General features: G+C 39.8%; 1 protein-coding gene across 2 annotated transcripts in view; it reads left to right on the top strand.

The window, feature by feature from the left end:
* Window positions 1-27802, top strand: part of hspg2 (heparan sulfate proteoglycan 2) — a 117515-nt gene that overhangs the window by 83999 nt on the left and 5714 nt on the right. For both annotated transcript variants that reach the window (XM_088007151.1, XM_088007152.1), the window contains 33 exons: window positions 43-223; window positions 4269-4328; window positions 6109-6231; window positions 6321-6473; window positions 7319-7479; window positions 7743-7820; window positions 10632-10767; window positions 10900-11054; window positions 12000-12138; window positions 12622-12765; window positions 14375-14509; window positions 14584-14765; window positions 15167-15362; window positions 15533-15712; window positions 16503-16763; window positions 16860-17022; window positions 17754-17851; window positions 18050-18316; window positions 18938-19050; window positions 20153-20300; window positions 20385-20501; window positions 20686-20703; window positions 22106-22190; window positions 22267-22411; window positions 23370-23472; window positions 23570-23679; window positions 23744-23852; window positions 23979-24077; window positions 24179-24400; window positions 25041-25285; window positions 25378-25549; window positions 25968-26090; window positions 26450-26506. In XM_088007151.1, coding sequence (XP_087863277.1) covers window positions 43-223; window positions 4269-4328; window positions 6109-6231; window positions 6321-6473; window positions 7319-7479; window positions 7743-7820; window positions 10632-10767; window positions 10900-11054; window positions 12000-12138; window positions 12622-12765; window positions 14375-14509; window positions 14584-14765; window positions 15167-15362; window positions 15533-15712; window positions 16503-16763; window positions 16860-17022; window positions 17754-17851; window positions 18050-18316; window positions 18938-19050; window positions 20153-20300; window positions 20385-20501; window positions 20686-20703; window positions 22106-22190; window positions 22267-22411; window positions 23370-23472; window positions 23570-23679; window positions 23744-23852; window positions 23979-24077; window positions 24179-24400; window positions 25041-25285; window positions 25378-25549; window positions 25968-26090; window positions 26450-26506 — 4678 coding nt within the window. The remainder of the gene's footprint in view (window positions 1-42; window positions 224-4268; window positions 4329-6108; window positions 6232-6320; window positions 6474-7318; window positions 7480-7742; window positions 7821-10631; window positions 10768-10899; window positions 11055-11999; window positions 12139-12621; window positions 12766-14374; window positions 14510-14583; window positions 14766-15166; window positions 15363-15532; window positions 15713-16502; window positions 16764-16859; window positions 17023-17753; window positions 17852-18049; window positions 18317-18937; window positions 19051-20152; window positions 20301-20384; window positions 20502-20685; window positions 20704-22105; window positions 22191-22266; window positions 22412-23369; window positions 23473-23569; window positions 23680-23743; window positions 23853-23978; window positions 24078-24178; window positions 24401-25040; window positions 25286-25377; window positions 25550-25967; window positions 26091-26449; window positions 26507-27802) is intronic.

The following is a 27802-nucleotide window of genomic DNA, read 5'->3' on the forward strand; positions in this document are numbered from 1 at the left end:
CTTCCTGTAATGTCCGTGTCTTCTCTGGTCTCCCCTTCGCAGTCACCGGCCTACACACTGGTGTGGACGAGGAAAGGCAACAGGAAGCTTCCCAACCGCGCCACAGACTTCAATGGCATCCTGACGATTCAGAACGTCCAGCCTGAGGATGCGGGCGTCTACGTCTGCACGGGCTCCAACATGTTTGCCATGGATGAAAGTAGTGCCACCCTCTACGTGCCAGGTTTGTGATCCTTCGGCATGGCATTCCACTTCCCATCACCCTCATCCCTGCTTCTGCACCCCAGCTTGGACTTCTATAGTGTCTCTCACTAAATATAATCCCCCTCTCTTCTGCTTGGAAGGATGCATGCATGGCTGTTTGTGTGTTTTGTTATTGTGTGACATCAGTGCTGATCACTGGGTTAACGGCTCATTAAGCTTGCAAGTCTAACTCCTAACGCTTCTGCTGTCAGCATATATGTGCCATGTTTTACTAGCAAACTGCCAGTCCAGCTATGTTCACTGGCATGATATTATTCTAGCTTCTTAACATATATGTCTTATATGACCTGAGTTTCCGGGACTGCATAAAGAATACAGCTTGTGGGTTTAGGCTATGTTCACACAGCAGGTCTTGATGCTCAATTCCGATTTTTTTTGCTGAAATCAGATTTTTTTTTTTCTTTTTTTGCCGTGTCGTTTATACTGCTAATTAAATGTGACCTCAATGAGACTTCTGTGTGAACGGGTCACGACCCCGACGTGACTGTCATGAGCAGAAGAAGAGCGATGATGTCACACATTACGGAAGTAACAATGGATGGAGCCGTTTATGGATCACTTTTAATCCAGAAATGAGAGCCGGCAGCATCGTCACAAGATCATAGCACCATGAAGGAAGCCAATGAAAAGAAAGCACAGCTAATAGCAATGACCTTATGTGCAGCATTGACTGGAATTTCTGTGGAGAAATCTGTTTGCATGGGTAGTCAGAACCAGAGTGGTGAGATCTTTCATAAATTCACAATCATAAGTTTCAGCCATTGTTTATGTCGTTATTTACCACGTCCGGTTTCCTCTGGTGCAAATTTATGCCGCATGTCTCACATCAATTACATAAATGCCAGATAAAATGCAACATGACCGTTCAGACTGCAAACGCTTTGAAAATAATCTGGTACCTATCCGAATTAGAACCACATATGCAAGTGGCACAGATTGGATTTTTTGGGGGGTGAAAAGATCCAAACTGGGCCGTTCAGGCTGCATATAGGTCGCATTTAGGCAAATAAGGTGGATTTGGGTGGCTTTGCCTGCTGTATGAACTCAGTCTTAGGGAACAATTAAAATATATAATGTGCTACATTTCTGCAACATTTGTGGTCAAATACAAAGTACACTCAAACAACAAAACAAAAAAACAAACCTCTGGGATATTGAATTTGTAAGTGAAGCTTTCTGCCAACTCTGTGCTGGGAGCTACGGCGGGTTTTTATTTTTCACTTGGGTTGAATTAATCGGTGGTGGTTCGGTCACTTCTTGATCGCTGATGGATCTTTGCCTTGGTGCTACTGTGCCAGTTGCTGGATTCTTGGGTTTGTTTTTAATCCTGGGCTCCTCTTGCCTGAGCGGGGTGTTCCACGATGGGATGAAATGCAAATGCCACAATGGGATAAGTAACTCTGCACCTGGGACTTCTTCAGTTCACCTGCAATAAGACGGGAATCAGAAGAAACATGTTCGGTTTCTTGTTTTATGTCTTATAGTTCTGTTATTTACAGTATCTGTCATTTACAGTATCCGTCTTACACTCAAACGCATGTTTGTAACTGTCATTTTTACCTGAAAATGAATGTCAATGAACATGTTGGTGCTATTAGCCAGGAAGTTGTTATACTGCTACGATGCAATGCCTTGAAAAATTATTCATAGCCTTTGATTTTTGTCACTTTACAGCCACAAATTTCAATGTATATTAAAGGTATTTTATTTAACAGGCCAACCAATTAATCTCCAGGTAAAGCATTTTGAAATCATTTTCCTTCCACCTCATTGAAAAATGCTACATTATGTTGGTCAGCCACATAAAATTCAAATAAAATGGATTGATGTTTGTGGTTTTAATACTAAGAAAGTGTTTGAGTTTTAAAGGTATTCATATTTTTTCAAGACACTTTCACTTACTTAAAGTCAGTTCTGTTTATACAATGTTTCTTTTCAAAATTCAGTGTTGATAGCTGAAATATTTTAGATACAAAAAGTGGATAAAGTATTTTAATCTGCATTCTGTTAATATTCAGCTGCAGTTCTGTTTTTTTATTTACAATATGTCAATGTTTAGTTTTAAAGTGCTGAAATCATAATCTGATGGTCTATCATTTTCTTTGCTTTTAGTTATTTTATGTTAAGAAATTGTCTGTGTACATGCACTCACCTTGTATGCACTGTTTACATTAAGTTCATTTATAATAAAATATTTCACGAGAAATATCACGTCACATTCTAAACCACTCGTCACATTGTTAAACTAGGCATTTTTTATGTATTGATTTGTATGATTGCAGATATGTTTCTGTTAAAATGACAAAAATGAAATGTACGCATCATATTTTAGTGTATTTATCTTAACTGTGAACCATTTTGTGATAAAGAAGCAATGGATTAAAAATATAACAGACTAAAATGAATTGTGAATTGGGCCTGTTTCATCTTTAACAGTTTTCTTCAGGAAAACCACAAGCTGTATGTCTTGGTTTAGTTGAGATGAAATGACTTTTTTATTGTTTACAACTGCTTTTTCCTACTAACCTGCATGACTAATATGGAGATGTTCTCCTTTTGTTGCTGCACATCTTCCACAGCAAGTATATGTGTGCATGTTTTTGCATTTTTATGTCGAGCAAACCGACACATTTTTATTGGGTAAAAATGTTTTATGGTTAAATATTTTGTCTATAATCTAATCATGTCTGCAATACATTATTTCTGATAATTGTCAGTTAAACATGAGCTTTAAACCCATCAATCTAAGTTAAAAGGCATCTCTCTGAACACATTATATCAACAAGATGATTAGGTATTTATGTACCACAAACAGGTCTTAATTAGAGTCCAGAGTGGTTGACAGTTATGATTTCTCTCCAGTTTTATCGAACGCTTGAATCAAATAAGACACAGCTACATGCTGTCCAATTTAATCCAGATCAAATAATTTGATTACATAGAGAGCCAAGCTCATCACATCAGTTTGGGAGTACTTTCTACATAAAATTAAAACAAAGACTGCTCAGATTTAACTCCTAGACACATCAATTGGCTACTTGTCCAGCAACTCCAACACAGTTAAACACAAAGTGACTGAGCTAGGCATACTTTCTATAAAAAATAAACAGAGAGACATAGAGCTAATGGCAGTATTAGTTCTGCCAATGACTTTAAGGTAAAAAAGCACAGCTTAACACAGAATCAATGGACCAGGTGTCCTTTCTGTGAAGAAAAACAGAAGAAGAATTTAAAAATCTGCCCCAAGGTAATGACAGGAATTGGTCCATCAATAATTGTTCAAATGTGGCAAGAAGTTTAACACAGAAATGCTGAGCCCAATTTACGTTCTACACAAAATAGAGGAAATGAACAGTTAGTCACAGCATTAGCTCCATATATGGCTCTATTAAGGGAAAAAGAACTAAAACTAAACTATAACTAAAAGAAATACCATGCCACAGAAGCACTGAACCAGGTGAACTTTCTCAGGGAAAGAAAAACAAAGAGAGTAGGAATAGTAATGACTGTAACTGTTTAATTAATTGCTTGAGCTTGGCAAGAGACACGGCTAAGCACAGGAAAACTATGCTAGGAGTACTTTCCATGGTAAAAACAAACTACACAAAAACAAAAGTAACAGTAGTAACTAATGGCAGCAATAATGTCAATGACTTTTTATAGGAAGAATACTGAACTGGACACAGAAGTACTGACCCAAGTGTTCATCACATGAATAAAAACATCAGAAACAAAAGAAATGGCAGCAATAATATCAAACAATGAGTATGAAATGGCTGTTGCTAATAGTTTTAAAACACCTCAAATCAAAGCTGTGCCAAAGGTTCATGATTAAAGCGTGCTTTAATATGTGTGTGGTGTTTTATTGGATCCAACTCAACATAAATCACAGCAGCCCACGTGTGGAGAAGGATATACAGTAAACTGGAGGTACAGTAAACTGCTGTTGATTTGAAGAGCTGATCTGTCAGTTTACTTGTCCCCCTCCCTCCCTCCATCTCCAGAGGCCTCACAGACTCAGATGTTTTACACAGCCTATGAAATGTTTGAAGGACACAGAAAGCGTAAGTCTGCGATGTTTCCTCACTGGTCGGATCCAACTCTCCCTCTATTTGTCATGCATGATCTCATCTTCCACAGCATGGAGACATGTGTGGCCTGCTGATGCCCATGTACAATCAGCTGATCTTCAGGTCCAGAAACCAGATGAAACTGTGCTCAAGTCTGGAACTCCCATGTTGTCCAACATACCAGCCTGTAACTCGTTAAAATGAACTTTTGTGGTTATGTAGAGTCAAACCTAATTGTACATGAGCATTACGAGTCACCATCTGCCTCTTTGGGTTTATTGTGGTCTATCACTGCAGGAAAAAGTGCATGTTCAGTTTTATGGGCATCTCCTCAGGAATGTCAACTCTATTTTTCATCTTTCTGAAAGATCACATTGGGCTATTTTGGGGGGAACTGTCAAATTGTATGGACTCTTGGACTTTTTTTTTTCCAAATGAAATCACATTTCTTGATCTTTGACTCCTCTCTCTTCACATCACCTCCTATCTTTCAAGGAAACATGCTGTCCTCTGGGCTTCAAACATCATATCTGTGCTCAATACATCCCATTGCAATTTCTTTGCATCATTCTTGAATGTGTTTTTTCAGACTGGTCTTCACACTTTCATTCATGGCAAAAGGTACCTTAAATAACTCACCTTAACAAGTATTTTAAATGCTTAAATAAATTATGTATTCCGATGGTAAACCATAGTAAAAGCATGAAAAAGTAAATTGCACCAAGCAGAAGAATCCAGGAGACTGCAACACAGCTGAATAGGCTTAGTTTATTTCGTATCAAAGACAACTCTGTTCATTTTTTTCATAATTAGTCACAAACCTTACCATCAGTTCGACGGGTAGATTTAAATTTGTCCTCTTCTTTGACTTCTGATGTAATATGTTCCATTTTTCAAGCCCTGCTATGGAAACGGCTAGCTTTAGCTTTCTAGTCTGCTATTTTTATTTTAGAATACATCCCTCTTCACATTTATTGACATTCCTGTCAAGAAATACATTTGTTAAATTGTTGCTTTAAGAAGAAACATCAATTTACAATTTACTTTAGGTTTACTTTAGTTTCTAGGAACTTCTAATTGATGTAGATCTTCTGTTCCCTTGTGGTGTAATTACTTCAAGTCCCCATTTCTTCCAGCTAGGCAGAACAATAATCCATGTTGATTATGGAGAATGTTAAAGCATCTCCAGAACATCAGAATATTAATTATACTGTAGGATCCAGAATTTTAATGTTACAACATTACATCAGGAACAATGAAAATGTTCCTATTGTCCATGACTTCTTATTATTCCCTACAGAGTTAGAAACTAAGACCTTGCTTTTACCCTGGATTTTGCTTGCCATCAGGGTCAAACAATCAAAGCTTCACAGAAACTCTGACAGGTTTTCAGCCTGCTTAGACAGCTCCCTCTGAACTGAAAGAGGTCTTTATTAAGCTCTGCCACCGCCAAATATTGGAGTGGACAGAAGCGAGCCAATCTCTTGCAGAGAGAAATATGCCAAGAAGCATTGCCAAGGAGTGCCTCACACATCTGTTTTGTCTACAGAAAGATTCTCTCAGACTGCCATATCTAAGGGTGGGAGTCACAGCAATGTCTTTCTGAAAGATCACATCCCAAAGCTCAAAATGTCTTCCAATTTAACAGGATTCCCCTGTCCCTACTGTTCAACTTTACCACTACCCTGAAACCAGCCTGTATTATCAGGATTTACTTCCAGTTAACAAGTTTCTACATTAGAGCTGTGTTTCACTGCCTCATGTCCTTCTGTAGCTGCGGAGGGGGCCCAACCCGTCGCAACCATCACCCCCTCAGTGCTAAATGTCCGGCAGGGTCAGCGGGCAGAACTTCGCTGCACCGTGACTGGAAACCCAACACCAGCTATAGAATGGATTGGTAAGACCAGTTTAGGGATTGTTTGGATGGATGTTGATTTTTTTTTTCTGTCTAGGGAAAGCCAGTATTTGATTATTAAATCTTTACAGGTGGTCCAGGATACAGGATGAGTCCAAGAGCTGTGATAAGAAACGGCTTCCTCACAATCCCAGCTGTGGATCCAGCTGATGAAGGAGAGTACACCTGCAAGGCCCTGAACACTCATGGCGAGCACACAGCACGGGCCTCCCTCCATGTCCAAAGTATGAGCAGAGTTTGTCAGTGAGAGGGATTGACTTGTTAATCATTTGTTTTCTTACATAAACAGCACATTATTTAACTTAAGGCTGCTGTCTATCTTAAACAACAGGGTGAAGGTACGATGGTTAACATAGGTTTTCAAACTCTTTAGAATTGTTCATATTTAATTAAAATGTGAACATCCACTCACCCCAGATTCCCATTTGGATTTAGATCAGAACTTTGACTGGATATGTGTTGATCTAAACCAGGGGTGTCCAAAGTCGGTCCTGGAGGGCCGGCATCCTGCATGTTTTAGTTCTCTCCCTGGTTTAACGCACCTGGATCAAATAATGGCTCATTAGAGACCTAAGGAGAATATTGACAAGCCGAAAAGATTGTTACTACCACCAGGGAGAGAACTAAAACATGCAGGATGCCGGCCCTCCAGGACCAATTTTGGATACCCCTGATCTAAACCAATCCATTGCAGGCCTGTACTGGAAGATTATCTCAGCAATCTTGCAGTTGTGCAAATTAAAGTTATTGGCTGGTGGGATATTATTTCCTTGCACTGATCTAGACTTTTTCATGTTATCTCTGACTGCTTATCTAAAGGTATCAGAGCAAATTCATGCTTTTGCAACAACACGTGTTTCAGACTTTAAATTGTTTTATGTTTTTTTTTTAATTAAAGATTGTGTAATTTTCCTTCCACGTTACCATAATGTTACTTTCTGTAGTTCTCCAATTTAAATTTCCATTATTGATGCTCTTGGAAGGCACTTTGTGTGGAAATGTCCAGATATTTTCTAAAAGAAAAAAAAACAAAACATCATCTGTGATGATTGTTGTGGCTGTCATTTAGGAAACACCCCCAGTGGTATTGGCACTCCGCCCCAGGTCCAAGTCAGTCCTCAAAGTGTGGACATCCGTGAAGGGGAACCCTTGAGGTTGTACTGCAGAGCGACGGGTTCGCCCACCCCAAAGCTCACCTGGCTGAAAAATGGAGGACAGCTCCCCCCAGAGGTGAGACATCTGGTGCCGACTGGAGGATAAAATCTGGACCCATAATCAAAGCTTGAATGTTGTCCCAATGGAGTAAAGTGCTTGTAAAATGTAATGTTTCTGCATTTACATTCACCTGTGCTGTATCTCCACTTACACCTCAGGGTGTGTCCAGTGCCGACGGTATTTCATCCGACTCTTCAGCATGTTGACCACTGACCTTTATTTTCCCCTCCCTCCCTCCTTGTTTGCCCCCCTCCTGCCCTGTTCTGCCGTTTGCTCAGGCCATTCCCTCTCATGGTTTCCATCAGTTTAAAAGCAACAGTCTCGATGTGTTACAGAGACGTATTGAGGAGCTGCAGGTCTGTCCATCTGTCTGTGTGTCTGTCCCCGTCTCATAGTTCAAATCCATTGTCTCCCACTGACCTCGTCCTCACATCACGTCAACTAAGTGCATGACCAAGCCATGTCCTTGATTCACGCTCTGTAAATTTGTGGTAATGTCCCACAGCTGCTCACGTTCAGTCCATGTGTAGCTGGTGTCAAACATTTAAACCAACAAGCTGGGTCTGTTGAACGTCCCGCATGCAGTCGCTGTTTCTGTGTAGCGTTTTGTTCATTTAGGTGTTTCATAGTGTCTCGTTTTGTGCTGTCCTCATGAAATCATCCCTGACATCGGGCTTCCAGCTCCCAGATGAACCCCATCATTCCACTAAATGTATTAACAGCACTAAGTATGCAGAATGGGTAGTTTAGGGCAGTGCCTCACAAAGGTTTTCAAAATATTTTGACACGTGACAGCCACAAACTTCATTGTATTTTATTTATTTATTTTTTTGGTATTTAATGCGATAGACCAGCCCAAAGTCGCATCCCATTCCAGCTTTATCTGGATGTTTATGATTGATTATCTATTAAAACAGGAATCTGAAATCTTTACAACCTAAAGACATTTTGCTCTCTAGTCAGCCAAATAAAACTTTGTCACATGACTTTTTGACAAAGAAAACTTTTTAGCTACAGAGCAGTGGCAGAGCAGTCCTCCCTTGTGACATTAAGGCAACTTCTTCTTCATGTTTGGCTTACCTCCTACCTGGCTTGTGGAAAATTGCAAAATCGGACTTAACTAGATTGTCTCCTTCCTCACAAATATGAACTACTTTCACATTACATTCCAATGAAATACAATGAAGTTTATAGTTGAAAGGTAACAAAATGTGAAAACGGTCAAGAAGTTCTAATATTTTGTGCAAGGACTTGTATTTTGAGATGCGTTTTGCTCTGTGCGAGGCTGCAGCCCCAAACGGGTTTGTGCTGTTCTGGGTCCAGTGTGGTCCTTCTTTGCTCTTCAAGGCCCATTTAGTTCTGCCTCAGAGAGCGACTGGGTTGTGTCAGCCTTTCCCATGGGGAAGCCGGGCTGGGCGGTGCTGTCCGACCACGCAGAAATTCTGTATGCTCTAGCAAACGGCTTGCTTTGAAAACTCGTCAATGGGTTCAGACGCACATTGAGGCACGACCCGCCTCGAACACTGCTCGGTTTAGCGTCCCACACGGTTGATTTGGCTGCAGCTAAGCAGCTTTGTCCACGGATGCCACGACATCGGCTCCCCTCCCACAGTACAGTAATCCGTCCCCAGACTGCGACCCTGCTGATTCCTTTCCACTCTGATGTGATCAAAGCTTCATAAAAAATTAACTGCAGCCCCTGACTTGGAGTGCAGGAGTTCAAAACAGGTGCAGCTGTTCTTTAGCTTAGAAAGTTAATACAGTCAATGGACCTGGTTCAGGTTTTTTTGTTACTTGATGCCAAATATTTCCACCTGCTGCTGGGATTTTATTGCCACAACCTGCTCTGAAATGTTAACTAACCTTTGATTCAGAGTTCACCTTAAATAATCAGAATTGTTCCTCCTAATAAGTATCAATCATAGATATAGACATTAAAAAATAAACAATTAATTACAGAGATGCACTGATCAGAATTTTGTGGCCCATTTCTGATTTTCAGCTTTAGCCAATTCTGATTTGACTCAAAGAACTGTAGCTGACATTAAATTCTTGTTTGTTTTTTTGGGTCCATCCATCCATCCATTTTCCTTCACCCTTGTCCCTCAGTGGGGTCGGGAGGGGTGCCCATCTCCAGCTCACGTTCCGGGCAAGAGGCGGGGTACACCCTGGACAGGTCGCCAGCCTGTCGCAGGGCAACACAGAGACACACAGGACAAACAACCATGCACACACACACTCACACCTAGGGGCAATTTGGAAAGGCCAATTAACCTGACAGTCATGTTTTTGGACTGTGGGAGGAAACCGGAGAAAACCCACGCATGCACAGGGAGAACATGCAAACTCCATGCAGAAAGACCGGGGCCGGGAATCGAACCCAGAACCTTCTTGCTGCAAGGCGACAGCTCTACCAACCGCGCCACTGTGCAGCCCGCAGACCTTACCTTAAATGTCAAATTTGCAAAATGCTACCAGCATTTCCAAAACCACAATGTTCAATGACAGAGTGAATTAAAGCTCATAAGATGAAACAACAGCAACTTTGCTGTATACTTTCAGCCATTTCGCTAGCTGCTAACATTACAGTTTCCTTTTAAATATATTTTATATTTTCTCTGACTTGGTATTTAAAACACATTACTGAAACTAGAAATAGCTAAGTTTGAGTCTTCTTCTTTTAATACCTTCCACACAGAAGAGTGTTGCAGTTGCTAGAAGTTTACAGTTTCTCAGTTTTTGTACATTCACTGATAAGAAAAGAAAAAACAGAATTAAGAGTTGAAAATCGTCTGACTACAGTCACAAGTCAATTTCTCAGTGCATCTCTGTTAAATTTGATTCTTACCATCACAAAGTAACTGCTCTAACCTCACCGATCACTGTGTAAACAATGGCCAGGCTTGATCAAATCCTTTTGTCACTCGGGCCAATGACACTGAAATCACAAACAATGATCCAGCTGTTGCTATAACATCTTTTGTCCTGTCTGAAAAGTCTGCACTGTAGCGCATTTTGTGTCACTAGTAGTAGTTATGTCACCTTGTTGGCATTGTTATATTTGTTTTGTACCCAGAGACAAGGGAAAGGTAAGTGCTTCACTTTCTGTAAAAACACAAAAACCCTTAAATATTTGTCTTTCAACCTGCTGTGTTTTTTCTTCGCAGGCCCAAACGGACCGCACCGACATTGGCACTCTCTTCATCCCTAACATTAAACTCTCTGACGCTGGCACTTACATGTGCGTTGGTAGCAACAGTGTCGGCTCAAACCGCACTCCAATTCGAGTCACTGTTCTCAGAGGTGAGCTGACTTCAGATTCATTCTGTCATCCTCTTGGCGGTTGTCATTTTTCAAACATGCAACGTCATCAACTATGTTTTTATATCCTGTTTCTGTCTGTCAGATTGGTTAATTTTCTTGTTTTTGTCCAAGGAGCAGAGCAATCCTTTTCTGTTGTCACCATCCAGCCGTCGATCGCTGATGTCCAAGAGGGTCAGACTCTGGAACTGAACTGCTTTCCTCCTGGAAATCCTCCTCCCAGAGTCACTTGGTCGAGAGCCAGCGGACACTTCTCTGCCAACCATCAGGTTTTCACGCAAATATCTGCGCTTTAATTTTCCTAAATATGCCTTAAATGCACAATCTTGTTTTCAACTTGTAGCCCAGCAGACTTTGCTGTTTAGTCAAGTATCTCACCATTCATTCTCAAATGTTCCTATTTGTGAGGAACAAAAAATTACAAGTGATTTTGCCCCCCAAAAAAGTTCTTCATATAACAATCTTATATATTTTTATTTTAGTGATATGTAGATCCATTGATGTGCTGTGTGGTTTCAATCAGGGCCTTAAATAGATGTCAACTATATCTGAAAAATACACACGTTGTGCAGGACAGTGCAAAAACTATGCACCACACCGAGCCACAGGCATTAAATAATATTTAAATAAATACAAATACATCAAGTAAAGCAACAATGCACCCCAACAATGCATATATCAAGCAATACATCAATGTATATTTTAACAAAATACACAGGCAACAGCGCACATAATTGAACATCTACTGTAGATGTTGCTTTGAAATATTTAGTTGTTGCCTGGTTGGTGCTTAAACAGCTTTGACCTGCAGAGAAGGAGATGTGTAACGACCACTAATGAGGTCTTGTGGTATGTGGCAGCAAGATCTTAATGGTAGACCCTTTAAGTTGGGTCAGACTAGTTGATCCAGCACCTTCCACATAAGCTTAGTCAGATTGGAGAATTTGGCACTGGTTTGTGGTTTCTTTATTTCCAGTGGTGAAACGCTCATAAACAGAAGTTCACATGCTTTCAAAAAAGAACAAGACTATTTATATAAGTTAAGTTGCTTTTTGCACTGCATCAGTTTGCATTATTTCTCATTTGCAACATCTCATGCAGGCTAACAGCTATAGCCAATAATAAATTAGCCTTTTCGAAAATGCACAAATATTTCAATGATTTTCAATTGTTCCAAGGTAAAATTTTACATTTTGTCCGTTTCCCATCTGCAGGTTTTTGGCAATCAGATTCGTATCCTTTCCGCCACTTCGGAGGACTCGGGAGAGTACATCTGTCGGGTGCAGGGAGCCGGCAGCTCAAGCCCGGTCCATCAGGCCTCCGTCTCCGTCTCTGTCACTTCATCTTCTTCACGTAAGGATGTTTAACACTTGAGGTTTTCCTGAAGGGCATATATTTATTCTCATGCTTCTCAGGCGGGTAGAGGCTTTTTGATCTTCTCCAAGTGTTTAATGTAACTACACTTAGTTGTACTTGAAGTGAGACAGTTTCAATAAACCCAACAGACCTTTCTATCTGGAATATTACACAAGGCCGAATCAGTGAGCAGCAGGGAAAGTCGATTTAAGGTCAGAGTGTTAGATTGCGGGGAGTTGCTCACACATCCTCACTTCTTTTCCTCTTCTCACTTGTGTGACCTCAGGATTGAATGATTTTCCTTGCTGCTCTCCCAGGATCTCATTCTCATTCACTCCCTGAAGGAGCTGCCAGTGGCCACGCTCAACGTGGGATTTATTACTCAGGAAAAAAAACAAAAAAAAAACGCTGCTTTTATATCAAAGGAGGTTTGTTTAATTAAAAATTATCCAAATTCCAAACTGCTGGTTTCTGCTGCAGGCCTGCAGAGTCCCATCATTGGCGTTGAGCCCCACAGCTCTGCAGTGCGTGTCGGGGAGTCAGCCAGCTTCAGATGCCAGGTGTACAGTGGAGCCCCGCCGGTCAGGCTGGAGTGGAAACTTGCCAACAACCAGCCTCTGCCAGGTAACAGCTGAGCCCACGCTGCTGGAAAAGAACAGAGCAGGTCAATGAAAGTACGCTCTCTTTCAATTCAAGGTTTTACTTGTAATCGTAAAAAAGATCTGTTCTGTAGTCGATTTTAAAGTTGTTTAAAATACTTAAAAATAAAGAACAGATTTCAAACAGCCAGTATTTATTAAACGATAAAGAAGCCAAGATGGAAAAACTGTGTGGAAAAAGTCCACCCTCTTTGATTTTTGAAATATTGCAACCAGATGCTGATAATCAAATTCACTTGATTTAATGATCATAAACATGTGGCCAGCTCCATAAAAGCAGGAGATCTAGCAGGTTACAGACGTGTGCTAACACAATGCCATGAAGGGAAGACATTAGCAATGAGAATCAAGAGCTGCTGCCAGTCTCTACTTTTAGTGAACATATCAAACTAAAACCCAGGGCCAAATCTAGCCCACACTAAATTTGTATGTGACCCTCAAAACTTTAGAGAGACAGATAAATAGAATGTTAAAGATAACAGTTGTGTGCTTTAAATAACAGTTTTTATCTATATATTACGAAATTACATCAGTGTGAAAATATGTTGAATGTAATTTATTTCAAGAAGTAGTCATCTAATGCAGACACAGCTGTTTATTAATATTTAACAGTTTTTTATACACCAATATGCACTTTTATACACAATACGGTTCCTCCTGTCACATTGACATGTGACAGGAGGAAGCTTAAACTGAACCTACAACCCTCCGATTGCAAAATGACTTCTGTGGTAAAAGACTCTGGATGTGAGGTTGTTTTGAGTAACCTGGTCACTTTACTGGGCGTTCATCAAACCCACTAGCCATTTCTGAATTTTGAAATCTTCTGGAGTCAAATGTGAGGTCATCTCTGTGTTAGGCGAAGAGGAAACTGAGTCGTCAAAGCAGCAAATCTACAAGAAATTGGCTAAAAAGATAAGAATCAACGTTTTGCAATGGCCTAATTAAAGTACAAACCTTAGCCTAACTGAAATCTTCAGAGAGCTGTAGAGCTGTGCAGGAACAAATGAACACAACCTCAGTGAACTCAAACAATGTTGTAAAAGAAGAGTGAGAAAAATGTTGGTATGGTCTGATGTAATATTTGGAAAGATGTCTCAGTATTTTGCGACCTCACTCTTGGTGTTAAAGTCTTTTATTCGAAATTCTTTTAGTAAACGGACACAATAAATGTTATTCTTTTTAACCAATCTGCTTTGTTTAAGTATTTTCTTTAGTTTTTTGGCAGAAGAAACTAGTCAGTCTGTCCTCTACAGGCTGACTGTGACTCAGTGAGTAGAGCTGCAACTGGAAGGTTGTAGGTTTAATTCCAGCTTCCTCTTGTCACATATTGACCTGCCCTTGAGCTAGACACGTACCCCGGATTTTATACCAATCTGGATATAACGTGTGTGTACTCGACTGGGTGAATGTGGCTCCAGTGTGAAGTGTAATAAGAAAAGTGCTATGTGAATTCAATCCTTTTACCATTTAAGAACACAATCGTCTCTAAATGCCTCCTTTTTGGATTCCTGGTGTGCTTCCAGCTGCTGCCGTCTCCTGTGTGATGTTTGGTTTCCGTCTGTTCTCTGTAGATAACATCCGAGTTAACTCTGATGGCTCCGTTATCACCATCGTCAACGCTCGCCCAGGAAACCACGGAGCCTACCGCTGTGTGGCGAGCAATCCGTTCGGCATCACTCAAACCATAGTGTCTTTGATTGTTAAAGGTAATATTTCAGTCATGTATTCTTAATGGAAGGGTTCCCTCCAGTGGACAAATTCTGCATATTTGTATTGTCAGAGTCTCCTGGGGCCATTGTTACCCCTGCTGGGCCCCTTCGGGTCAGGGTGGGCGAGCCCATTAACCTGGAGTGCCAAGCTTCAGGAGAACCCCGCCCCTCAGTGTCATGGCACAGACTGGATAACAACCGGAAGACCACCCTGACCAGTCCTGTACCCATGGACTCCAATGCGGTCATGCAGGTACAGTTACTCAAAACATTTTAAATTAATTTATTCTACAAGTTCATCTGGCAATTAGAATAAAATCAAAGCTGACCAATGCATTTCGAATAAGCTTGGTCTTTAACAGCTTTCCACCAATCAGCAAACTCTTAGACTCCTCTGCTCAGTTTATGTAGTACCAGTTGACAACAGCATGTCATCTAAGCACAGATTACAAGACAAACAGATTCTCTGCAAAAACACAAAGTATTTTTTGTCTAGTTTCTAGCTCAAATATCTAAGTCCACTTGAAATAAAAAATAATTAACTTACTAAGTCAACTGGAGTGAAAAAGAAAAGGGAAAACTGGAATAAATGCAAAAAATCACTGCCCTCTACTGTTGCAGTTTAGTTTCACCACTTTTGTTTTGATGTTGTAGATTCTTATTGCCCGTCCTGAAGACAGTGGGACGTATGTCTGTGTGGCTCGTAACACTGAGGGAACTACTGAGACCAGAGTCGAAGTGATCATAGAGGGAGGATCCCAAATGCCCTCAGCGCCCAGGGCCCTGGTTCCCGAGCCGCTCATGGTCGTGGTGGAGGGACAGACCGCGACTCTGCGCTGTGATGCCTACGGTGACAGGAACACAAAATGAAAAAAGAAGCCCAAATTTTTAAATGTGTTATGTGTGCAACTTCAGCTTCTTAGTTGTGAAATAAAATAAACTGATACAATAAACTAAAATAGAGCTGATTCAGGAGATTTTCTTCTTTTTTTTTTAGTTTTCTGCATTTATGTTTTGTAGGATTTCCCTCTCCGGTGATTACATGGTCCAAACTGCGCTCCAGTTTGCCTCGGAGGCAGAAGTTGGTGAACAACAGCTTGGTGCTACAATCTGTCGGTCGACAAGACTCTGGAGAGTACATCTGCAGCGCCACAAACAACCTGGGAACCAGTGAAGTCACCATCATGCTAGAAGTGGAGAGTCAGTGCCTTTTGTGCATCTTGTTTTTTTTCTTAGAAATATTTTATTGCTCTTTCCAAAGTTAAAATATAAAATAAAAGAGAAACTAGTCGGGTAAATTAATTTTAATTTGGGGTATATTGTACTGCAATTAATGCAGTACAATATACTGATATGATTTTCCTTGATCAATGCCAAACCTAAAACAAACTGCCTGAGGTGGAAGGTAGGAAGTGATAGGGTAATATGGGGGTATACAAAGAAAAACATTTCACACCCTAAATTTACTTTGGATTTGTCAATATAGGAGGAGGAGACCCAATAAGGGAATTGTCCTTGACCGAATCAAGCATCATTGCCTCCAGAGACATAGTCACATCTTTTCTAGATTGTGATAGTTTAACAATTGGGTATTAGTTTGATCATGATAAAAACAAGTCATACAATGTCAGTGTATCCTTTCTTTTGGATTTTGTTAGTGAATCTTAAATGCCCTGGAATGTTTTCCAAATGTAAGAAAAGATGGTGGACTGTAGCATGCCAAAATAATACAAACTGGAAAAAAAAAAGTAAAAGCTGAAGAGGAACTTTCATGTTTACTGAATTAACAGCATCTGATAAAGTTGTGCTCACCTGTAAAAAGCTCTATTTGACATATATACAGGTTTTCTTTCAGGAGATGTTTCTGCTTTCTTGTGACTCAGATTTACTTTAGCGCAAATTGATTTCATAACGTAAAAAGAGTAACTCCAGTGATTAACTTAGATTTAAAACTTTTTTTAATGTTTCTTTTCTTTTTCTGACTTTGCAGCTCCTCCTTATGTCACTTCGGTGCCCGATGACGTGGCTGTGCGGGTCGGAGAGGTGATCAGGCTGCAGTGCCTGGCCCATGGTACTCCTCCCCTGACCTACACGTGGACCAAACTGGGCGGCAGCCTGCCTTCCAGAGCTCAGGCCAGCGAAGGCGATCTTCAGATCGACTTGGCCACTTCCGAGGACGCTGGGAGCTACAAATGTGTGGCCAGCAACAGAGTTGGCAACAGCGAAGTAGTTGCTAAAGTCACAGTCAGATGTAAGTTGCTGCTCTTTCCAATGCAGGATTGATTTATATCAACAATCTGAATTAAACAGCGGATTCCACTCTTGTCTGTGTCGTTTCCCCTTGCAGCACCGCTGGCGGTGCGCGTTTCCCCCCAGGTTGAGGTGAAAGCTCAGGGCAGTGCTGTGGAGTTCACCTGCTCTGCAGCTGGAGGAGTTCATACCCAGCTTGAATGGCTGAAGGAAGGAGGAGCCTTGCCTCCAAACCACGACATAAAGGACGGTGTTCTCAGGTGACTGATTCTCCTTTAGCGGATAAGGCAGGACTTAAATTAAAGGTGGCCATACCAACACTGTGTAGCAAGTTTCGTCTTCTCAGTTGATCATGTCTCATTATTCCTTTAGAAATACAAAAATATTTCAAATGAACTTTTTCATTTTTTTGTCCTGCTATAACTACACATTATTTTATTTGTATTTTATGTGATAAACAAAGAAAAGGTAATACTCAGCAGAACACAAACATAATTTGATTCAATCTATTCTATTTAAGCCCTGGTGGTAAGCCCAGGGTTGTTCTTGCTGGAGGGTTAACTTTCATTCCAGTTTCAGCTCTTTTGAGACTTCTAACCAATTTGCTTTCAGGTTTTTCATGTCTTTTAGCGCCATCCATCTTTCCAAAATCAAAGTTTGATTCCAGAATAAAAGCAAACTCACAAAAGGATGCTGCCATTACCATGTATCATGATGGAAATGGTGTCTTAAAGGGGTGTACTGGTTTTTATTTAGGGGTGTCATAGTGAAAAAGAAGTCCATGCTGCTTTTAAGATATTTACTGTTTAATGTTAAAATTATAATTCTGTACCTTCTACTTCACATTTATGTTCTACTTTGTAATAAAATATCAATGAAATTAATTGGAGTTTGTTGCTGTAATTGGGCAAAATTATTTTCTTTGGAGGAAAAGCACATAAGATGTAGTTTTTTAACGTGGATATCTGAAATATGCAACTTCTACTTGCAGAATTGAAAACTTGGAGCAAGGCAATGAAGGTGTTTACATCTGCAGAGCAACTAGTGCATATGGTCAAGCACAGGACACTGCAAGACTAACCATTCAAGGTTTGAAACATCCTGCTGTTTATAAAGTCAATGGACAACATTTGCCTTCAAGGCTCTGTTTACAGAAATGGCTCAGATAAGGAGACATGATCTGGAAAAGCTCAAAACCTTGAAGACAAAGTTTTCCCATATTCGTAAATATCTGCGCAGCTCCATTTGCTTTATTTATTTCCTTCATATTTCTATTCTTTTCCACAGCTCTGCCAAAGGTGATGATTAATGTACGCACCTCGATGCAGACCGTGATGATTGGGAATGCTGTGGAGTTTGAGTGCCATGCTGTTGGTGATCCAGAGCCCACAGTCAGGTGGAGTAAAGTTGGAGGCCCACTTCCATCACACATCATGGTGAAGGACGGCATGCTGAGGATCAGTCAGGTGACCGAGGCAGACGCCGGCCATTACCGCTGCACAGCCACCAACGACGTAGGCTCAGTTCAGTCTCAGGTGCTGCTCAACGTCCAGTGTGAGTAATAATAAACAATATTTGCATTCCATACATTTAATTATACATTATTCTTACAATTCAGGTTCTTGTGTATTCAGGGTGTCAACTCACCCTTAAAAAGCCTTGAATTCATTAATCTAAAATTGAGGCCTTAAAATGTCTTAAATTGTTTAAAGAAAAATGTAAGTTGGTCTTAAGTACATTAATCACAGGTCTTAAATTTTGTCGTGACCATGTTGTGCGGTTTTTGTATTAGACAAATGACTGAGTTGCACTGAGTTGCTCTGTTTCTCAGAGTGGTTAAGGCTATCTGTAACAAGCTGCTAATACCTGCTAGCTTTCTAACTAACTTTTTACATATGTATAGGAAAGTATTAATTTATCAACAGCTGGTTGGACAATATCCACAAAAACAAAGCATAACAGCTAGTTAGCTAAAAGACTATAGAAATTTCACAGTTTTGTTCTGCTGAAAAAAAGCATTACTTTGTACATTTCTGTTGTGATGTAAGTCTTAGATCTTATTCATAATGGTCTTAAAATGTCTTAAGAAGTCATAAATATGAGTTGGTGAAGCCTGCAAAAACCCTGTACGATCAGTACTATAACCATAGTTTAATCATCGGTCTGTTTTCTCAGCTCTTCCGCAAATTTCTGCTCTGCCAGAAACAAAGGAGGTGACCGTTGGGTCTGACGCAGTCATGCCCTGCTTAGCGTCAGGATATCCAGTCCCTGATATCAAGTGGACAAAGGTAACTAATGCTTCCCACCAATTCTTGTTGCCACAACTTTATTTGAGCTATTTTGGGACTTGGTGTTTTTTTTTTTTTTTTTTTTTGTTATTTTAACTTGTCTTGTTATAACAGGGAAACATTTATTTCTGACATTCAACAGTTTTCACAGTGTAGAGTGCGCTGTGTCTGACCTTCTATACAGAAGAGAGGTGTCCAAACTTTGTGTCATGTGGGCCAAAACTGTCAGCTCAAAATTACTCAATATCATCTAAAAGCTAAAATCACCTGAAATGTTTTTTTCTTTCTTTCTTTCTTTCTTTCTTTTATACACAAAACTATTTTAATTAAACTATTTACATTTATTTGCTAAATGAAAAGCAAATAAATGTAAATAGGTTTTAATTAGGTTTTAATTTTTTAATTTAAAAGTTATAAGTTTGTCCTAATTAGTTTAATTTATTCTTGAACTGTGGTTGGGGTGGGCCGCATAAAATCAGCTCAGTGACCTCAAATGACCTCCGGTTCCGGCAACAGTTGGTAGGAAAAACTTCAACTCAAACTGGAAAAACATAAAACCTTACCAAGTATTTTTGGTCTAGTACACTTGAGTTAAGACAAAACTAACTTACAAGTAACTTTTCAGCAAGAGCTGGTTTTACATTAGTAATTCCATACTATTGATGACAAAATACTTGTTCCACTCAGTTTATTTAACTTAGTTATAGTAGCATGTTTTTATCAATGTGAAGGAATTATTGACTTTAAACAAACTCCTATATCTTGCTGAAAAATGTACTTGAAACTGGACCAAAAATGTAACATTAGGCATCTAAGCTATTGTATTTACATCCATTTTTTCCTCTGGAGAGTAAAACATAACTCCAAATGGATGGGCTTGTCCATAGCCATGATTGAATGGTTGAAAATTGTTTATAGTGGCATGAAAGCCAGAGGAGAAGCTGCGTTAGGTGTGATGGCAACTCAGCATCCTGTCTTGATTCTTGTAAATGATAGCTAAAATATTTTAAGAGGTTCCTTCCAGACTAAATCACAGCTGTTTGTTTACCCGTTGGATTGTAGCCCTTCTGCATTTTTTCCCCCTTTACTTTCCTTTTTCAAGTCGGAAGGAGAACTTCCTCCTAAGTGCGTCCAGGAAGCCAACGTGCTGACAGTTCCTCAGGTCACCCACGAGGACTCCGGCACATACATCTGCACCGCCTCTAACGAGCACGGCAAAGTGGCAGCTTTCACCAAACTCCAAGTCCATGGTTAGTGCAAGAAGTGAATAGTGCGTCACAGAGGCACCTTCAACTACAGGACTGTTGGTGTCTCACTGTGACGTATTTTTTCAGAGAGAGTGATGCCGTACTTTGCCCAGGAACCCGTGTCTTACCTCACACTGCCCACCATTAAAAATGCCTACAAGGCTTTCAACATAAAGATCAACTTCAGACCTGATAATGTTGATGGTAAGAGTGCTCTTCTCTAAATCTTAGTATTTTAATTATAAAATGTATTCATTTAGATTTTATTGATTTTTTTAAAAATTGCATACTTGGTACATTTGTGTAATATGCTTTGTCTCGTCTGTAATTTCACTGGATGTTGTGTCCCTCCTTCTCCTCCCTCCTGCCTCACCCATGGGGTGGGAAGGTCTCATATTGTATGCTGGTGAGTCTCAGGAAGTCAAGGCTGCTGTTGGCAGCACTATGCTTTCTGCCTGCACTAGACTTTTCCCCCCATCATGCTCAGAGCTGATTTATGGGCTGTGCAAAAGAAATGCAACATGATGCATGAGCAATGTTTTCAGTCATCATTACAAAGCCATGAAGCAAAGGGAAAGAAATTAGGGTAGAGCTGCTACATTTACGTCAGAGAAAAAGAGAAAACTGATTTAGAAATGTGTGCAACAACAAAAAGCAAAGATTTTAAAACACACATGCAATAAAATGAACAAGTTTTAATCATTTATCTTTTGTCTTTGCCATCATCCTTGCAAATATGATGGATTTCTCCTTTAAAGAACTTCATAAGTCCAACAACACAAATCATAAGTATTTTTGTTCTAGTTTCTAGTGCTAATTTTTTAGTCCAAATGAAACGAGACAAAAGTAACTGCCCAGTAACTTTTCAACAATATAATATTTCACTTATAACATGGAGAAATGTTATAAGAGTAAAACATCTGTCAGTGGAACTAGTACTTTTTTAAAATCAATATTAAGAAATTAATGATTTTGAGCAAACTCCTATATCTTTGCTGAAAAGTTACTTACAAGCTAATTTTGTCCTATTTAGTACTTATGTACTCAAATATTTGTACTACAAACTAGACCAAAAACACTTGGTAAAATTTGGTGTTTTTGTAGTATTGTTTTATATTTTTGTAATGAATGAAGTATGTGTGTTCCTTTTTTTAGATTTATTTGTCCAAACATTGTTTTACATTTTGCATATCAAAACCTCCCCCACTCAACATTTGAGTATGTGTGAGAAAATGACAACAAAATAGTGAAATTTTTCAGAAAGTACTGACGTTTTTGCCATCTACTTTCTGCCAACTTGCCTTGAACAGATTTTTTTCTGTTGCAGCTTTTCCCCCTCCAGTAACAAACACGATGGATATTCATGCCTTCTCCATGAGAATGTACCGCTCATGTACATTATGCATGTGAATTTCCAGCATGTGATGGAAGAAAAAATAGCAAATTTGCATTATGATTCAGCAGGTTGCATTTTGCAGCCCAGTGATTTGACAGCAGTTTTTGACATGGCTTTGTTTTGCTTTAAAGCTGTGACTCCCTGGCATGCTGCTTAACCATCCAACTGTGATGGTCAAAATGAATCCCAAAGAATATCTATCCTAATAAGTCTCTAATATTAAATGTAAAATATTACTTTCCTTGAGCAAGAACAAATTTACAATTGTTTTGGGTGTGAGTTTTTTATTCTCCTCCTAAAACACTTTGATGAGTTATGGACGTATTAGGATGGATGTTATCATGGGAACACATTCAGGCTCTGTTATGTTTTTTGTTTTTTTTTCTGATTTCTTTTGTTTCGCCGGTGGCAGGCATGATCCTCTACAACGGCCAGAGAAGAACAACAGGAGCCGACTTCATCTCTCTGGGACTTGTGAGTGGACGCTTGGAGTTCAGGTCAGGACTCGAAATACTGCATAATGAGGACCGTTGTTGATGATAACAGCAATTCAAGAATTATCTCGGATCCCAGGTTTGATGTGGGCTCTGGCATGGCCACCATACGTGACCCCAACCCCATTAAACTGGGAGAGTTTCACACAGTGGAGGTGAATCGCAACCTTACCGAGGGTTATATCATTGTGGACGGCGGGGAGCCCATCAGTGGAAAATCACAGGTAATTCACTATGGTCAGAGATAGAGGTGGGAAATATGGAGTTAAAATTTTATATTCTGTGCTAGAAACTATTTTTTGCTTCTTTTTTTTTTAGGTAAATATATTGCTATGACTGTTGATGCAGCAATTGTAGACCCAAAAAAGCAGCTCTAGAAAAACAAACATTTTTAATATGATTCTTTTGGACACCAGTCACATAAAAAAGAGTGATTTGTACCACTAAACTGCACACAGTAAATGCACATAATCATATTTATAAATGTATTGATCTTTGTGCTCATTGAAAAATAATCCCAGCAATACAAACAGTTTTGGGAGATTTGAGAAAAATATTCACTGGAATTCATCCTGACAATTCTGTACTTTACTTTCAACTCTCCAAATTTTACCTGGATGAACTTTTTACTTTGACAAAATCACAAGTCTCATCTTCTTGAGCAAAAATAACCCAAAAACCTTTAAAATCGAATAACTTCTTGGGTAAACTTCCCAAGGAGATGTTGTTCTCCAAGTCAAGGTGTCTAGAAGAATCAACCTCTCACTTTGCTGCTACTGTAGTTTTTACTGCAGTTTTGGTAGTACTGCTGTGAAAATATGCATCAAAAACTACAAAAACAAAAAGATAAAAAAAAATTGGTATTTAATAAAAATGTGGCAAAAAATTGTTTTTATATATATACAGAGAGAGAAAATGGTGGAGAAGTTGTGAATGTGATAAGGAGAAGAAAAAGATTTGTATTAGTGTCATCCATCATCATTATGCTATGCATTAATAAAACTGAAAACTGCATGTTCTCTGATATTGAGCAGCCCTACCTTTTTATTATTGTAAGACAAATAGATCAAAAATCAAAGGAAACATCAATATTTAAAATCCTAGAATGACTCCTTGAGGCATACCAGATGTAAAAGTAGTGAAACTGAAAACTGCTCAAACTGAATGCACTCTGCTCATCAGGGAAAGTTCCAGGGCCTTGATCTGAATGAGGAGCTGCATGTGGGTGGTTACCCCAACTACACATCAATCGTAAAAACAGCTGGCATTAAGACCGGTTTTGTGGGTAAGATATTGTTTACTGTCTTTGATTACCACAGGATGGAGAAGGCATTTCCCCCGCGTGAATTTTATTTATTTATTTTTTTATGATTTTAACGCAGGCTGTATTCGTCAGCTGGTCATCCAAGGAGAGGAAGTAATCTTTAAAGAACTCGACCGCAGCTCTACGGGCGTCACAAACTGTCCCACCTGCAAAGATTATCCATGCCAGGTGAGCTTAAATCATCTAAATAAATCCTCAACATTCAGTTACTTTATTTTACTTTATTTTGCAGAATGGAGGAAGGTGTCAGGATTCAGAGGCCAGCTTGTACAGGTGCACCTGCCCCCGAGGATTCACAGGCAGCAACTGCCAGCATCACTCGTCTCTGCACTGCCACTCAGGTGAATGTGAATCACCAATAGACCCTATTAAAAAGAATATCCATTTGTATGCATTTTTAAAAGTTCAAACCTTAAATAAGATGGATTACTTCTGTTTGTAACGTTTTGCAACTGTGACTCCTTCAGAGGCCTGCGGACCTGATGCTACTTGCATCAACCGGCCGAACGGCCTGGGCTACGACTGTCGCTGCCATCTGGGCAAGTTTGGAGACAAATGCATGCAAGGTAAAACCAGCTGTAGGCTCCATCTTTCCTAACATAAATCCATCAGTCCCATCCATGAAAAATGTTTTCTTTTTTAAACATTTGTAATTGATTCTTACCAGGTCAGCTGGTGACGACTCCACTGTTTGATGGGGATGAGTCGTACATAGCTTACCCTCCCCTGACCATTGTCCATGACGACCTGCGTGTTGAGCTGGAGTTCAAACCACTGCAAAGGAATGGCCTGATGTTCTTCTGCGGCGGTAAAAAAACCAAGGTGGAGGACTTTGTGGCTGTTTCGATGGTGGAAGGTCATGTGGAGTTCAGATATGAACTCGGCACAGGTAAACACAACCTAGCACAGTTCTGGTGAACAGTTTCATGAGAGCATTTAACACCCTGCAAAAGTATCCGTAGCCTTGAACTCACATTTTCTTCTGCTACAATCATAAGGTAGTGTATAAGTGGAAGAAAAAATATTTAGTAATATTCATAGAAGGAAAATCTTGAAAAATTATGGTATCCAATCATGTCTTATTATTTGATATCCCTAAATAAAATTGTGGGGATGTTTGAAGCAGGGTTAGGTTAAGTTAGGTTATAAAACAAGAACATCTTATAAGGTACTGAATATGAAAAGACTGTGATACAACTATGCTTTGATCAGAATCATATCAAAATTAAGCTTACATTTTAAACTTAATTTAAATGAAAATGAAATATTCATACTTAGAGATGCTTTCCTTGATGGAGAAGCAGATATAACTTTAAGATGGGAGGATTTACTGTAAATCCGTGGCAAACCTAGAAGAAGAAACTTTTTTTTTTAACCCTAAATCCAATTGAGAATCGGAGACAAAAGGAATATGGATACTTATGAAAGGTTCTGTACCACAGTTTAAGAAGAACTTTAGTTATTTTTCCACTTTTTGGATTTTTTTTTATATTTAAGCTTAAGAGTTTTAAATCTGTCTTGACATCCAGGACAGGCAGTTCTTCTCAGTCCTCAGCCGGTCTCCCTGGGCCAGTGGCACAGAGTTGTAGCTGAGCGAAACAAGAGGTCTGGCCACCTGATGGTGGACCAGGGCCCAGTGCAAAGGAGGATGTCTCCAGGAAAAGCCCAGGGCCTCAATATCCACACTCCAATGTACCTGGGAGGAGTGCCGAGCATGGACATCCTGCCCAAACCTGCAAATGTCACTCAGATGTTTGACGGTTGCATCGGAGAGGTGAGGATTCTCTGTTTGGAAGTAGCTGAACAAAGGTTGCTGGTTATTTTTCTGGTTGTGGAAGATCAGACTTGTTTACGTCTCTACTGCAGGTTTCCATCAACAACAAGAAGGTGGACTTGTCCTACAGCTTCACGGAGAGCAAATCAATTCGCAAATGTGTGGACAACAGTCCCTGTGACCGCCGGCCCTGCCTGCACGGTGGGGAATGCATGTCCAATGCAGAGTATGAGTACCAGTGCCTCTGCAAAGATGGATTTGAAGGTGAATTTTTTTTTTTAATGCAACTTCTTAGATCTGCTTAGGAGTCAGGTTTTGTTTTTGTTTAGTGGATGGTTTTCATAGTAATGTGTGGGTAAAATGACATTCTTCAAATATGTAATTGCATTTTAGGCAATGAAAGGTTTATTTTCTTATTTAAAAAGGAACAGAATTACTTGGTTATTTGCATCTTTTAAAATATTTCCAAGCAAAAAACCACCAATGGCAGCATCACCCTCTATAAGGACACTTAAATTAAATTAAATTTATTTGCATATGTTTCTTAAATGAAAGATTGTAGAACTAGAATTAAAGGTGGATTTTTCTCCAGTGTCCTTTACACCCTTGGGCAGGCTTAAAATCACAGTGAGCATGACTTAACCTTTGACCCCTGACTCTTCCTTGGTCTGTGGTTCTGCAGGTGAACGTTGTGAGGTGGTGAGATTTGTGTGCCAGAGCGACATCCAGTGCCAGAATGGAGGAACTTGTGTTGAAGGCAAATGTGTCTGCATGTCTGGACACACGGGCCTCAGCTGTGAGGAAAGTAAGTATTCACAAGACAGAAACCGTTTAATTATTAAATAAACCAAATCCAAGCCGGAGGGATAAAGTGAAATATGTTATTGCATGTTGTTGACGGTTTCCTAAAAACACAACACGTGTCTGTATGCAGCACACATGTCAGCTGATCTGTAAATCTGCATTCTGTAGGTGGAAGTAATAATTATCAAAGCAAAAAAAAAAAAAAAGCCAAGGCGGAGACATGCAGCCCATATGGCCCAGATTTTCTCCAAATTGAGCTCTCTGGTGACTCCCAGTACTGGAGAGCATGCTGGGAGAGATAACCCTAAATGGCTGCAGGTGTCTTTTTTCTGCAATCTCATGGCTGTATCCTGCACACAGGCCAGGTCTTCAGCTTCGCCGAGGCCCTGCGGAGCTCAGAAACCAGCGAGGCGAATGGTACAGTATCTCAATGTTGAGTCTGCCTGAAACGACCGAGACTAACAGGACCCTGGCTTCAGTTCGAGGGCCCCGGCGTCCCAACAAAAACCTCAAACTCAACTGTCTATTTTCTTAACACACGTGCGCACGGAGAGAGAAAATAAGTGCCTGCCTTCAATTCTCAGCTGAAACTCTTATCTGCATTTCAAAGTTGGGAGAGGGGAATTGTGCATCGCAGATAAAAGGGAGCAGACCGCGGACGGGAAGCAGAGTTCTGTTGCCAGTTTCCTACAGGAAAGGGCAGAAACGTGGAATTCCCCTTTTTTTCATGTCTGTAAAATGCCTACTCACAACTCACAAGTCTCGTTGCTTCGAACTGCCTGCTCAACTCTCAACAAACCAAACACTTGTTCTCTTTGAAGCTCTCAACGTCACGTCATTCAGTCTTCTTCATGTGGAAATGTTTGCAGTCAGACTACTACTAACAACTTCAAGTGTCTTCTGGGGAAAACACTGATTATTGTACATGCATTTAGTTGTTGCGAGGTTTATTCCACAACTGTGGCCAAACGTTTTGACACTGACAAACTTTACTGCTTCAGTGAAATCTGAACTTATGTCGGATACCTCTAGAGTAAACTCATGTCTAAATGTCAATAATCAACATTTAATCTGTTAAAAAAGGTTATTACTGGATAATTCATCAAGTTTTATGATGAATTAAAATTCTCACTGGGATTACAATCTGCACGTAGCCGACATAATTTTTATGTTTTTATCCCCAAGTCAGTTTTTCCTTCCAACACGTTGTTCCTTTGCGTTTATCACCAAATTACTCCTGGATTTTTCTCCATTCTGCATTCATAGCAGTGAGAGAAGCCCAAACATTATTGGCTTTGGGATACTTCAGTGTCTGCATGACAGGGATTTATGAAAGTGTTTACCTTTTTTTTCCTGGATGCTACATTTTCATTATGTCTATAATGGTCTGAAGGGATCTCATAAAATAAATTCTTTGCAGTCCAGTCCTGGTACTTCTTGCAGAGTCATTATTCTTGATGAACGGTGGCTTCTTTGGTGCTATGACCTTTGAATCAAAGGTTTCCTTTGCATCAAGACCTCCTCGTGTAAAAGTGCAAAGGCAGCACATCTTCTTTTTTGGCAAAAGAATAATGATTTCCAGCACCAATCCCTCTTAAAACATTAGTTCTGCCTTGTAATCCAATCAAAACTACAAAGTGATGTTTTCTGCTAACTTCTTTTTCTAATATTATAGACTCGTTTTCAATTCCCACTGCAAAAACTGTAGCTGAA

Source organism: Poecilia mexicana, unplaced genomic scaffold (genome assembly GCF_051168715.1).
Source record: "Poecilia mexicana isolate PSO_F unplaced genomic scaffold, ASM5116871v1 scaffold_7, whole genome shotgun sequence".
Lineage (NCBI taxonomy): Eukaryota > Metazoa > Chordata > Actinopteri > Cyprinodontiformes > Poeciliidae > Poecilia > Poecilia mexicana.